This window comes from Ochotona curzoniae, unplaced genomic scaffold (genome assembly GCF_017591425.1).
Source record: "Ochotona curzoniae isolate NIBS_2020 unplaced genomic scaffold, NIBS_Ocur_1.0 contig_78, whole genome shotgun sequence".
Classification (NCBI taxonomy): domain Eukaryota; kingdom Metazoa; phylum Chordata; class Mammalia; order Lagomorpha; family Ochotonidae; genus Ochotona; species Ochotona curzoniae.
Window position 1 is genome coordinate 300624 of NW_024466559.1, and position 13512 is coordinate 314135.

At 47.1% G+C, this 13512-nt stretch overlaps 1 protein-coding gene across 5 annotated transcripts in view; it reads left to right on the forward strand.

Annotated features, from left to right (window-relative positions):
• The first annotated feature begins 11733 nt into the window (after window positions 1-11733).
• RAB18 (RAB18, member RAS oncogene family) overlaps window positions 11734-13512 on the forward strand; it is a 44176-nt gene continuing 42397 nt past the window's right edge. For all 5 annotated transcript variants that reach the window (XM_040992545.1, XM_040992546.1, XM_040992544.1 and 2 more), the window contains exon 1: window positions 11734-11896. In XM_040992545.1, the coding sequence (XP_040848479.1) occupies window positions 11829-11896 (68 nt within the window). In that variant the 5' untranslated portion in view covers window positions 11734-11828. The remainder of the gene's footprint in view (window positions 11897-13512) is intronic.

Consider the following 13512-nt stretch of genomic DNA (forward strand, 5'->3'; position numbering starts at 1 on the left):
CTCCTTCCACAGCGCACTGGCTTTGCAGTGGGGGAGTAGGGGCCCTGCAGATCACTTACCAATGCACCCTTGTTTGGAAATGTAATTGGTGGCAAACAGTGAGGCCATGTCCTCCACATGATCCAAAGATTACGAATAACCTTTAAAACAAGCCATTATTTTTCAATAATAGGAATAAAAGGCATGAAGGTCACGTGTGAGCTTTTGACCCAGTTGGTGATTTTTAGTTCTTTAATAGATCCTGTGAGTGGACCTAAAGGCCATAAACCCGAAAACTTAAAAACCACTGGGAACTTGTCTGGTTTCAGGTACGAGAGAATAGATGGGGTCTACCCATTTTCTTGCACCAAGTGAAGCTGGGGAACCCAAGAATGAAAGGAGTTGATGTGAGGATTCGGGAAGGAAAGAGTACATGGCTTGAGTAGCAAGATCTGAAAAAAGCACATGGCATAGTAGGAATAACTACAGCCCTGGTTTCCTGATTACAGAATTAAAGCTAGGAGCTATAGTAGATCAGAAAGTCCCAGGCAGAGCAGGAGGGGGAAGGAGTTAAGGAGAGCGATGTCATGCAGTAATTTGTGAACTTGAGGGCTAAGCTCCGAGCTCAAGTACTGCATCAGAGATCCTTGTCTTCACGCAAGAATTTCAAACAAGAGAGGAAGAGCAGCAGTAAGCACACTAGCCAAGTTTAATCAAGCGAATGCCTTTGCTGAGCCAGGAGGTCATTTCCACAAAGAACTGAAAGCTCAGATTGCATGCAGACTGTAGCTTGCATGGATATGGCTATAGGACTCACCAATTTTCCCCCAGCTCCTTCTTCTGGGATGTGGAATTTGTGAAATTCCTCCAGAGACTTTCATCAGCACAGCATTATGGAGCCTAACAGCCTTCCCTGGTACAGGATAGTGAAGTACCCCCTAGCTTCCCCAGCAGCAGGTCTGGGATTCACCTAATAATGCTATTGGATTGGGCAGGACTTGATGTGCAAATGCAACTGCTTCGCACTAATTCACACAGCACATAAGTTGATGGCTACCCAGGACCCTGGAGGCTCAGGGCTGGATCTGTTCCAGTCCCGGCATGTCTCCCAGGCTTCGGCCCAGAACAGGAGGGGCCACAGGAGCCAGTAAAGTCACCTGCCTGGTGGGATTCCAGCCGACCAATGGACATTCCTTACATAACTGGGGCACGGTCCACCCCTTCACCAGCCCACGTGTCTAGAGCAGTATAAAACTCCTGGACACGTATCTCAATTGCCCTTCTCGCCTCCATCTTCCTTCCGCTCTGTGCAAAGGGGGCCCAGGAGCAGATTTTCCAATAAAGCTTCCCTTACAACTATGGACAACTTGCTGATATTATTCCACCAGTGGGCGGGCGGTCGATGGTCATCATCTAACATATGTAATATATGGAGCTATGATGCCACATTGAAGCTGTGCCAGGTTTAATTCAAATATAAAATAACAATAACGCCTGGTGCAGTAGTGTAGAGGCTGAAGTTCTTACCTTGCAAATGCCCAGGATCCCATATGGGCACTGGTCCATATCCCAGCTGCTCCACTTCCCATCCAGCTCCCTGCTTGTGGCCTGGGAAGGCAATCGAGCATGGCCCAAAGCTGTGGCATGTTTCACCTACACAGGAAACCTGGAAGAGACTCTTGCCTCCTTGCTTCGGTTTGACTCAGTTCCAGCTGTTGCGGCCACTTGAGGAGTTAACCAGCTGATGGAATAACTTTCTCTTTGTCTCTCCTCTCTGTAAAATCTGCCTTTCTAATACAAAGATAAATAAATTTTTTTTAAATAACAATAACAGAAATGGTTCTCTGGCCGTGATGGGACCAGTGACAGCAAGATAGGGGAAAAATCACCAGACATGAGAGAATTAAGCCGTTCATGTGTAAACATGTCATGGGTCAACTAATGTGTCTCCAGAGAAAGAAGAAAATGGCTAGAAATGAAGTAAAATGGGAAGACTCCCAGTTTTAATTTGTAGAGCACAGCTGTATCAGCACTTAGTAGGAATTGTTCTGATACTAAGTGCTTCTATCAGAAGACTTCAAATTAATAAACTTGCTGATTAAAAACTGAATGAAAACAGAAAAACATTGGCAAGCACACACAAGAATCAGGCCTGGGATCACTTCAGATGAAGTTTCTTTGGGAATCCCCCAACTGAACTATTGGACCCAGAACCCCAACTATGGAGAGAAGTGCAGGTTCCATGGTCTGACCATGTTATGTGTCAGAGCTGGGCCTCCTCAGTGGCTTAGATGGAGCAGTGGACAGCACATCCAAGTGCACATGGAGGATATGGAGGGAAACTGGGACCTGCAGAGGACACCTGTTACCATAACAAAGAATGGAAGACAGAACAAATCAATTAACTACCCCCCACAGAGTTGGCAGTGAATATCTGGGCGAATGGAGACTCTAAGGTGGACTACGTCAGAGTCTGGAGAGATTTCATCATGATTGGAGTGGCAAGATCAGCAGCAATACAGAACTGTTGAACTATCAAAACCACTTGAGCAGGACCCTTGGAGCATGCCCCACATCGGGGACCCTGGGATGCATGGAAGGCTGGGTGGGGCTTCTCCGCTTATCTCTCCCCTCCCTCCAGATAAGGAAGGAAAAAAGGAATGTCAAAACAACAGTCTCACCCACTTTCTTCCAGCCTCTGGCCCTTTGCACCCTAATCACGTATGTAAAAATTATCAAAAATAAAATTTAGACAATTCTTCAAAAAAAGAGCGAAACAAACTCGAAGCAAGCAAGGGGGCTTATCTTGGAATGTAAAAGTAATTCACTAACAAAAAGTCCACCAATGTGATAATGCCACATTAACCAACATAGAAAAAACATCTGACCATGTTAAACAAGCACTTGTTAAAACAACCTAGAAGCCTGGAATGAAAGACAGCTTTAAAAAAAAAAAGATTTTATTTACTTGAAAGGCTGAGATAGTGAGAGAGCAGAGTGACAGACTAATCTTTCATCAGCTGTTCACACTCCAAAATGACCACGAGGCCAGGTCTGGACCAGGTTGGAGCAGAAACTCCATCTGGATTTCCCGGCTGTTTGGGCCATTTTTCCGTAATATATATATATATATATATATATTATATATATAATATATAAATCTTATTCATTGTTCTTCAGGGGCAACACACTGGCCATTTCATGTTCTGTAATGTTATACACCGTACTTTATATGTTTATGTCTTTTTTCCCAGGCCCCACAGCAAGCCTGTGGAGAAGTTCGGAGCACTGAATTCCTATTATAATATTGAATATATTCAATGTACAGATATGACTAAAGTTACAGTTTGGATTCTATTCAGAATTCGATATTATTTTCCAAAAATATTTATTTACTTGAAAGCAGACTTACAGAGTAATGGAGAGACAGAGAAAGAAGAAATCTTCTACCAATTGGTTTATTCCCCATAAGGTCACAATTGCTGGGCTAGGCGGGGCCAAAGCCAGGAATCTGAAATAGCATCTGGACTTCCCCCGTGGGCGGCAGGGGCCCAAGCATTTGGGACATCTTTTACTGCTTTCCCTGGCACACTAGCAGGAAGCTGGATCAGAAGTGGCAAAGCTGGGACTTGAACTGCTGCTGAACTGGTGCCCACATGAGATGCTGGTGACACCAGGTAGTTTAGCATCAAACACCACAACACTGGCCCCTACATTCAATTTTGAACAAGCAAAATGTGTGAACTTTGCCTGTTCATATTCCTGCAAAACAACTTTTAAAATATTTCACATACTAAACCATGGGAAAATGAAAACAAGACAAAAATACAAATAACTCACTGTCATTTTTAGAAAAGGAAAAAAATCTGACCTGAAAAACCACATACAATGGCACATTCTGAAGCATGCAACTCTGTGGGAATAAATGCTCTCTAATCCACGGAGCTGTGTGCTTACTGAGATGCAGGTGAGCTGGTGATGTCACTGCTATGTCACGTGCCTCCCTGGCCTTGCAATAAAGCACATCTCAGACAATGCAGACAGATGCAGATGGAGGCTTTCCATGCCCTTTGGCTACTTAGCAGAACTGTACTCTTTGCCTTATCGTCCCCATCACCCTTATTTCCTGGAGTCCTCAATGGAGCTTTTTGCTGACCATTAAAAAAAAAAATACACTGTTTTCTTAGAACAATTTTAGATTCATAGCCAAAGGGAAGGACCTGTAGTTCCTGTATCTCTGCCATTCCCTCCACCTGCAGCTCCATAGAGGCTTTCATTATTCCCCCACTACACTGGACTAAGTTATGGTAGCAATAGCTGGCTCTATCTAGACCATCAATATCACACAACGTCCTTGGTTTATTTACCTAGGTTCATTCCTGGGGTAGTAAATATGGTGGACTCAGATAAATGTATATATAACATGTACCTACCTTGATAGTATCATTCAAAGTGATTTTTCGGGGTCAGCACCATGATATAGCTTGTAGGGCTACCCTCTGTAGAGCTGGTATTCCATCTGGGTGCCAGTTCAAGTTCATGCTGCTCCAATTCCCATCCAGCTCTCTGCTCATGCACCTGGGAAAGCTGAAAAAGATGGCGTGAATACTTGGTCCCTTGCGGCACCAGTGTGGGAGTCTCAGAAAAAGAGTTCCAGGCTTCAACTTGGCACAGCTCAGGCCATTTGAGGAGGAAACCAGTGGCTGAAGGACTTCTCCTTTCCTCTCGGCCTCTGATTTTTTTCCCGCTGGAACTCCACCTCCCCTTTTAAAAAATAACTTGATTTGCTCCAAAAACCATGGTGCCCTGTGTATTACCTCTCCTTCCCTTGCTCCCACCACTAATTCTTTTTTTTTTTTTAATTGGAAAATCAAAAATACAGAGAGGAGGACAGACAGAGAGGAAGATCTTCTGCCCAATGATTCACTCCCTAAGTGACTGCAAAGGCCGGAGCTGCGCCAACCCAAAGCCAACAGCCAGTAGCTCCTTCCGGGTCACCTGCATGAGTGCAGGGTGCCAAGGCTTTGGGCCATCCTTGACTGCTTTTCCAGACCACAAGCAGGGAGCTGGATGGGAAGTAGGGCCACCGGGATTAGAACCAGTGGATGTTTGGGATCCCAGTGTGTGCAAGGCGAGGATGTTAGCCACTAGGCTACCATGCTGGGCCCACCACTAACTCCTTTTAATAGATGTATTTATTTCTATTTGAAAGTCAGATATTCAGAGAGGAGGAGACAGAGAGGAAGATCTTCCAACCAATGAGTCACTCCCCAAGTGGCTGCAGTGGCAGGAGCTGTGCCCAACTGAAGTCAGGAGCCAGGAGCCTTTTCTGGGTCACATGTGGTTACAGGGTCTCAAGGCTTTTGGCCATCCTTGACTATTTTCCCAAGCCACAAGCAGGGTGCTGGATGGGAAGTGGGGCCGGAATATGAACCAGTGCCCATATGGGATCCCAGTGTGTGCCAGACGAAGACTTAATTGCTAGGCTACTGCACCGGGCCCTACCACCACTAACTCTTGATCTGTGTTCTACCCTCGCAGTAGTACCTTTCCCAGAATGTGATACGGTTGGGCTCAGGTGGCATGCTGGTCTTTCCAATTGGCTGCTTTCACTCTGTCATATTCATTTAAACTTTCTCCAGGGCTTGCCAATGTCTTCTCAGTGCTGAATCTTACTTTACTCTTGCGCTGTATTACAGCTAACCCATTGGCCTACTGAAGGACATCTTGTTTTTTTCCAAGTCTCAGTAGCTATAAATAAAGCTGCCATACATGTCTATGAACAGGTTTTTATACGGATATAAATTCCGAACTCATTTAGATAAATATCAAGAAGTCTTCTTCCTGGATCACACGGTAAGAGTGTGTGTAGTGTCGTGACTGATCGAACAGACAACAAGATGCTGAATGGAGAAACGATGTTATTAATCCACGCTGTGGCCGTTATGCTCACTTCAGGGATGACAGACTATATATTTAAGAATACGCAGATTTTATACCCCCAAGGAACATGGGTGTCATACAAAGCTTCCTTTAATCGTAAGTGCAGCTAGCTGTTCTTAGAACAGTTTTTCTTATGTTAACTAAAACCGAAAAAAGGGAGATGACATTAACAGAGTCTTGGTATGTTCTGATTAGTTATTTACAACTCATAGAAAGCAAGAAGAAAAGACAGCATTGAGGCCAGTAATACTTCGGTTATTTTTAGGCATAAAGGAGAAATAGCGCTGGGGTTCCGGTCTGTTGCGTGGTGTTACAAGCTTAGTCACAAACCCAGGTATCCCTGGCCTGGGAATAATAGCTCTCTTGCCCACTGATGCACTCTGCTCTTTCAGTGCACATTTAGTTTTGTAGAGCAATCTTCACGCTGACTTCCAGATTGGCTGCGTCATTTTGCATTCCCGGCAACAACGAGAGCTCAGGTGGCTCCACAGCTTCCCCGCCACATGGTGCTGTCAGTATGCTGACTCAGGCCAATCTAATGGGCATGTCATTGATGTTTTAATTTGCGTTGCTCTGATGACACATGATGTCAAGCATCCTCTCACATGTTTATCTGTCATCTGTCTGACTTCTTTGGTCAGGTACCTGTTAAGGCCTTTTGCCTGTGCTTTTCAGTTGGGTAGTTACTTTTCTTACTGCTGAGTGTAAGGATTCTTTGTGTGTGTTGGATAAGTCATTTGTCACAAATGTCTTTCACAAATACTTTCCTCCAAGTCTGTGCCTTGACTTCCAGTTTTCTCCTGAAATTGTCTTTTGCATAGCCCTTCCTTCCTTCCTTCCTTCCCTCTTTCTTTCCAGGGATGTCCAGGTTAGAAATAATTTCTTCTGTGGATTGTTCCTTTGATGTTGTATCTGAAAACTCAATGTTTCAGTCCAGATCATCTAGATTTTTTTCCTGCATTATCTTCTAAGGCTTCTACAGTGTTCTATTTTCCATTTAGCATTCATTTTTGCAAAGGGTATTCAGTCTGTATCTATATAGTTTATTTTATTATTTGTTCATTTATGTGAGTACACTGTACTCTTTATTAAAAAGATTGTTTTTCCTCCATGGTCTTGCCTTTGCCCTTTGGTCAAAGACCAGCTGACTGTATTTATGTAGGTCCCAGCTTTGTATCATGTGGTCTCTGTCATCTCTTCCCTCTCCTGGATTGATGTCCGCTGCCCACAAAGCCTCTTAAAGCAGCATCATCACGTTGGGTGACACTCTTTGTGAAGACACTAGTACCTACATTAGGAATGCTCTCTTGAGTATCCCAGGACCCGAGCTTTAGGTGCTTGGTTCACTGATGGACATTGGAGACAATGGCTGTGTTGTCAGGGTCCCAGCTCAAGTGCCTCTAGAGACTATAATCAAGGGACCATCATAACAATGTGGTCAGACTCAGGCAACCAATAAGAAGGGACCCAGAGATTGACTTCATGAGGAACGCATTCTTTTTTTTTTTTTTTAAAGGTTTTACATATTTGTTTGAAAATTGGAGTTATAAAGAGAAAAGGAGGGAGGGGGTAGAAGGGAGGAAGGAAGACTTCCTATATGCTGATTCAGTCACTAAATGGTTTCAATGGCCAAGGCTGGGCCAGGCCAGAGCTTCTTTTGGGTATCCCACATGGGTTCAGGGGCCCAAGAATCTGGGCCATCCTTTGATGCCTTCCCAAGTATACTAGCAAGGAGTTGGATTGGAGGTGGAGCGTCCAGGTCTCCAAATGGTATCCATGTGGGATGCAGGACTGTGGGTTGGAGGACTAAGTTGATGTGCCACAGTGCTGGCCCCAGAAGTGTTTCTCAGGTAGGATCTAGAGAGGCAGAGGCAGGAAATAATCAGCAAAGTACAGGAGAAAAATGTAATACAAACCTGGGAGATCAAATGAGTTCTATTGGGAAAGTAGCATCATTTTTAAGAATGCAGGTCTTGGTCTGGGGAAGCAGTGACAGGTGCCATGTCCGGCCAGGAAGGTGGCAAAAAGAAGCCCCTGAAACAACCCAAGAAGCAGGCCAAGGAGATGGATGAGAAGGATAAGGCTTTCAAGCAGAAGCAGGAAGAACAGAAGAAACTTGAGGAGCTGAAAGCGAATGCTGCGGGGAAGGGCCCCTGGCCACAGGTGGCATTAAGAACTCTGGCAAAAAGTAAGCTGTTTCTTGGCACCTGAAGTGATGCTGCCCTCAACCCCACACATGTCTGAACATCTGGCGCCATGGCCAGAGCATCTTTAGTCGCCCATAGTTAGAATAAAGTGTCACCTTGGAGCCCGTTGTACATTTATAAATAAACTTTTGTAAAAAAAAAAATGCATTTCTTAAGTTTTTAATACATGATGTACATCAACCACCCAACCTCAAAGACCATTAAGGCACTACTGGCACCTTAAAACTTAGCCTAAATTGGGCCATTTCCCAATCTATCAGACTAGCGGTTCCCAGGGCTGGAGGTGTGATGACACCAGTGACGTTCAAGAGCATGCATGAGTCTGCTGCCATGCTTCTTTTGCTATAAGATGAACTCCTTGAAAGGAGTGTCAAAGTCAAATGGAGAATAAAAGTGCAATGACCATCTTCTCCACTGAGTTACGAAATCCATGGGCCCTGAGACAGTGGTATTTAAATCGCAAATGGCCACTTCACCTCTTCCTAAGATTGAAACACCTCTCCCCACCTGCTTCGTGAACTTTACTTGCGTCCCAAGTCTACAGTCCCTACCCAAACAACGAAACAATGAAATAAGCCGCTCCTAGACTACCAAAGCACCTGCGTGTACCATTGCAGACAGGGAGATGCCTGGAAGACAGGATGAGTCAGAATCATGATTTAGGAACATCACTTTGGCTGTGGAAGCAAAAACAGTATGAGAGAAGGGTGGGGACAGGAAGGCCAGTTGGGCAGCTGACAGGGTGATGATGACAGAGTAGCACTATAGAGTTGAGCAAAGTATAGGCAATGAGAATGAAAGAGATGAAAGAGATGTGGGGAGTGAGCGAACGCAAACTACATGAGCGTTATTACCATTTGATAGGAAGGAAATCAGGAGAAAAAAGTAGAGTGTGGGGGGAAGAGAATGAATTCAGCACCAGTGATGTTTAGCCTGGCACAGTCCACTTGGGTATGCCCACCGCAAAAAGTCTTGGAAGTTGTGGATATTGACCTGTGATTCAGGAGAGGAAACTCGGCTAGAGACATTCAAGTCTGGGATGCGACCACGTAAGGGAGGATGAAGGCATGTGAGTGCAAGAGGGCAGCCAGGGCCCAGTGAATGTAGTCGGAGAATCAGGCTTAAGCCTGAAGAGAAATGTTTGAAGGGTAAGCAAGAATACTGCACCAAAAAAAAAAAAAAAACCTGGGAAAGATGTGATGGGCAGATGTTCAAGAGAATCTGGCATTGCCAAACTCTCAGATATGTTGCAAGAATGATGAGGAGGTTTTTGTTTCTGTTTTCATCTTGGCATGACTGATACAGTGTAGCAGTTCTCAAGCATTTTGAGTCCTATGATTTCTTCTTCTTTTTTTTTTATTGGAAAGGCGTAAGTACAGAGAGGAGAGAGACAGAGAGGAAGATCTTCTGTCCGATGATTCACTCCCCAAGCTTTTGCAATGGTTGGTGTTGAGCCAATCCGAAGCCAGGAGCTTTCAGGTCTCCCACACAGGTGCAGGGTCCCAAAGCTTTGGGTTGTCCTTGACTGCTTTCCCAGGCCAAAAGCAGGGAGCTGGATGGGAAGTGGAGCTGCCGGGATTAGAACCGGCAACCATATGGGATCCTGATGCGTTCAAGGTGAGGACTTTAACCACTACGCTATCACGCCAGGCCCAAGTCCTATGATTTCTTATAGACTGTAACTAGCTTTTAGTCTAGTGATTAAGGCACTACCTGGGATACTAGCATCCCGTATTGGAGGACTTGGGTTCACACTGGAGCTCTGCTGCTGATTCTAGTTTCCTGCTGTTCCTGTATGCACCCCGCAAAAAACCAGGTAAGACTCAGGTACATGGGCTCCTGTCCCGCACATGGAAGACCTGGCTAGACTGAAGCCAGGAGCAAGGGGTTTCTTCTGGGTTACTCACGTGGGTACAGGGGCCCAAGCACTGTACATAAGAATATTCATTCAACACATATTGAACACATATTAAGTGCCAAGAGGTATTTTCAACACTCAGGATATAATAATGAACAAAAATATCCTGATCCTCTCTCTCTCTTTTTTTTTTTTTAATTTTTTTTCTAGTTGCTGTGGCTCTTGGCCATCTGGTGTATTTTCTTATTTATTTGTTTATTGCTTATTTCCCCTGCCCTATCCCCAAGTCCCTCCCCTCCCCAGAATTCCTCTATATCATTACTATAGCATAGCCATGATTACATCTATTATACATGATCACATCTATTATATATGACATTAGCTGGAAGAGTCAGGAGGTTAGACGAGGTAACAAAAGCTTTCCGAGTGCTTGACACATGCCAGGCAGTTTCCAAAGTATTCCATTATTACAGGTAGGAAGGCTATGAAGAAAAGGTGACCCCAGCTCTTGTCTCACATAGAATTTCCTCTTGGACAAGGCAGCAAGAAAAGCTAGATGTATTTGTCGGTCAGGAGAGGAGACACAGGGCAGGAAAACCCGAGAAGTTAGTTGCTGGTGAGCAGAATGATGGGAACAACCAGAGGGGTGGGGGTGGGGAAGACCAAAGGCCGGAAATGTCATCCTATCAAGCTGCTCAGGCTAAAACAAAGAGCCAATACAAGAGTGTGACGGGGAACTTCTTTCTACACTCCTAAACCTAGCACCACAACAAGGCTGGGATTGGGGCTCTACTGGCTAATCCTCCAACTCCAAGCCCTGCATCCCATATGGGCACTGGTTCCTGTCCCAACTGCTTCATTTTTCCTTCCAGCTCCCTGCTCGTGGCCTGGGAAAGCAGTGGAGGATGGCCCAAAGCCCTGGGATTCTGCACCTGCATGAGACACTTGGAAGGGGCTCCTGGCTCCTATCTCCTTGCTCCTGGCTTCACATCAGCTCAGCTTAGCTGTTGCGGCCAGTTGGGGAGTGAACGAACAGATAGAAGATCTTTCTTTTTCTCATTCTCTCAGCCTTTCAATTAATAATTAATAAATCTGCAGGAAAAAAAAAAAAAGAAGGGTGAAATCGCACTTGTATCCTCCTAGAAGGACTTCGTCTTGTCTCATTCCAACAGGGGCCCGGGCTAACTGCCCCACTAGCTCATCTACTGCCTCACAGCAGAGGAGGTGTCCTAGCTTGTCTTGGTAAATATACCACAAATGCAATTTTTGTAACGGTGCAACAGGTCTTGGGGTGGAGCGAGCTACAATACATCTGCTATGTCTACAATTCCCTTGCAAGAAATGCTACAGGGAAGCTAACATCACCTGTTCAGGCCCTTAATAGCGCATGCCATTTAGCTCCTTTCATCATAAAAATTCCAAGCAGTCTACAGCTCTGTGAGAGACCCAGGCTCCGAGGGGAGTCGGCTGGACGTCCGGCTTCAGGTACGAGACTCTGGTTCTAAGCAGGTGCTGACATATCGTAGCTGTCTTCTTTGGAGTCTCCATCCACTTCCAGTTACCCAAGAGAGGGGAGGGTCAGCTCAGGGTTGGGGAGGCGGCGAAGAGCGCACTGCGCTTGCGCAAGGGCGGGGCCCGCCACCCGGAAGGACGCGGCGGGCTCGGGTTGTGCGCAGGCGCAGTGCTCCCTGAAGGCGGAACTAGGGCGTCCCCGGCTTGAGCAACCCAAACACCCGGTGGGAGGAAGGTGGCGGCCGCGGGGCAGTGCGCATGCGCGAGCGGCGCTCCCGGGTGAAGTGAGAGGCGGACAGGGCGGCCGGCGGGGCTCGGACTGGGTCAGGATGGACGAGGACGTGCTGACCACCCTCAAGATCCTCATCATCGGCGAGAGTGGCGTCGGCAAGTCCAGGTGAGGAGGTGTGCGGGCCCGCGAGGGGAACGGTCAACGGCGGCCGCTCCCGAGGCCTCCCGGCCGCCCCGCGGGGCCGCCAGGGCCAGGGCCACCGGCCAAGTCCGGCTGCGGGAACCGAACCGGGGGCGGGCGCGGCCCAGGCTCCGGGGACAGAACCGGGCCGGGTCCTGGGAAGGGGCCGCGCTCCCTCCGCGCGGGGTCGCGTTCCCGGCCGCTTGTGGCGCAGCCCGGGGTCGCTGCTGTTCTTTCGTCCCTGCCAGCCGCGGCGGACGGGCCCTTCCCGGGAGCGCTTGCCGCGTCACTTTGGCCTGATTTGTCGTCGGCTTTTGCCACTTGGTGTTGGAGGAGGTCGACTTTCGGGGTCCTGGCCGGGGTGGCGTCCAGCGCGGGGTGTGACCCCGACCTCAGGGTCGTGAATTGGGGCAGGTTATGGGGACGAAGTTCTCTGGGTGCGGCCGCGGCGCCAGCTGTTAGGGCTGGGCCAGCCTGGGTACAACTCAGCAGTCACGACACTTGGGAAATGGAAAGCCTAAAGTGTGTGTTCTCCATACGGTGTGTGTGTGTTTTCCCCCAAGTTTGGCACCGTGGTAATTCTCCCTCATTCCCACGCTGTGTGCGATGCACTGAGGGGTTTCTGCATAGGAACGGATGGGGCAATGGTGCACCCTGAATTCCAAAGTCCTTGGCCGGTGCTGGTGTTCAAGGGCGGAATACAATGAGCAAGACGGGCGTCGTGGCCACCTTCTGTGATTGCCCATGTCAGAGGATTAAAAAGTTAATTGATTATTGAGGATGGGCTTAATGGGATTTCCATCATCTTTTCCGATTTTCCTGTTCTTGAGCCGTGCCTTACATAGTGAAGGCATTTGAAATGGCTGTCTTTGGAGTCAGGAAGGCTCAGCCATCATTTCGGGTAGTTGGTATAATCCGTGTTGGATTATGCGTTGAAGTGTGTTAGGTGCGGTTAGCTGAAGCAGTGAATTGGGGTTCCCTCTTTAGACCGTGGCCTGACAGCTGCATTTGTTGGTTTATCTTAGTTCATTACCTCCCCCATTGCATATGAGTCTATTTGAGATTAATCTGCTTTCATTTTTTTTTTTTCTACAAATATACTTAATGGGGAATGATTAACTACTCCGTGCACAGTTTCAACACTTTGTTTCTTTCGTGGTCTGCATCTAGGGAGGTCGTTTGCTTACTTGTCCAGGTCTAGGCACATTTTGGTCTGAGAAGCCTGTTCCTTTTTTTTTTAAAGATTTATTTTTATTATTTTTTTATTGGAAAGGCGGATATACAGAGAGGAGAGACAGAGAGGAAGATCTTCTGTCCGATGATTCACTCCCCAAGTGAGCGCAACGGCCGATGCTATGCCAATCCGAAGCCAGGAGCCTCTTCCGGGTCTCCCACGCGGGTGCAGGTTCCCAAAGCTTTGGGCCGTCCTCGACTGCTTTCCCAGGCCACAGGCAGGGAGCTGGAAGGGAAGCGGCGCTGCCGGGATAGAACCGGCGCCCATATGGGATCCCAGGCGTGCAAGGCGAGGACCTTTAACCACTTGCGCTACCGCGCTGGGCCCAAGCCTGTTCCTTTTAAGGTGAGTTCAACGCAGGAACGTT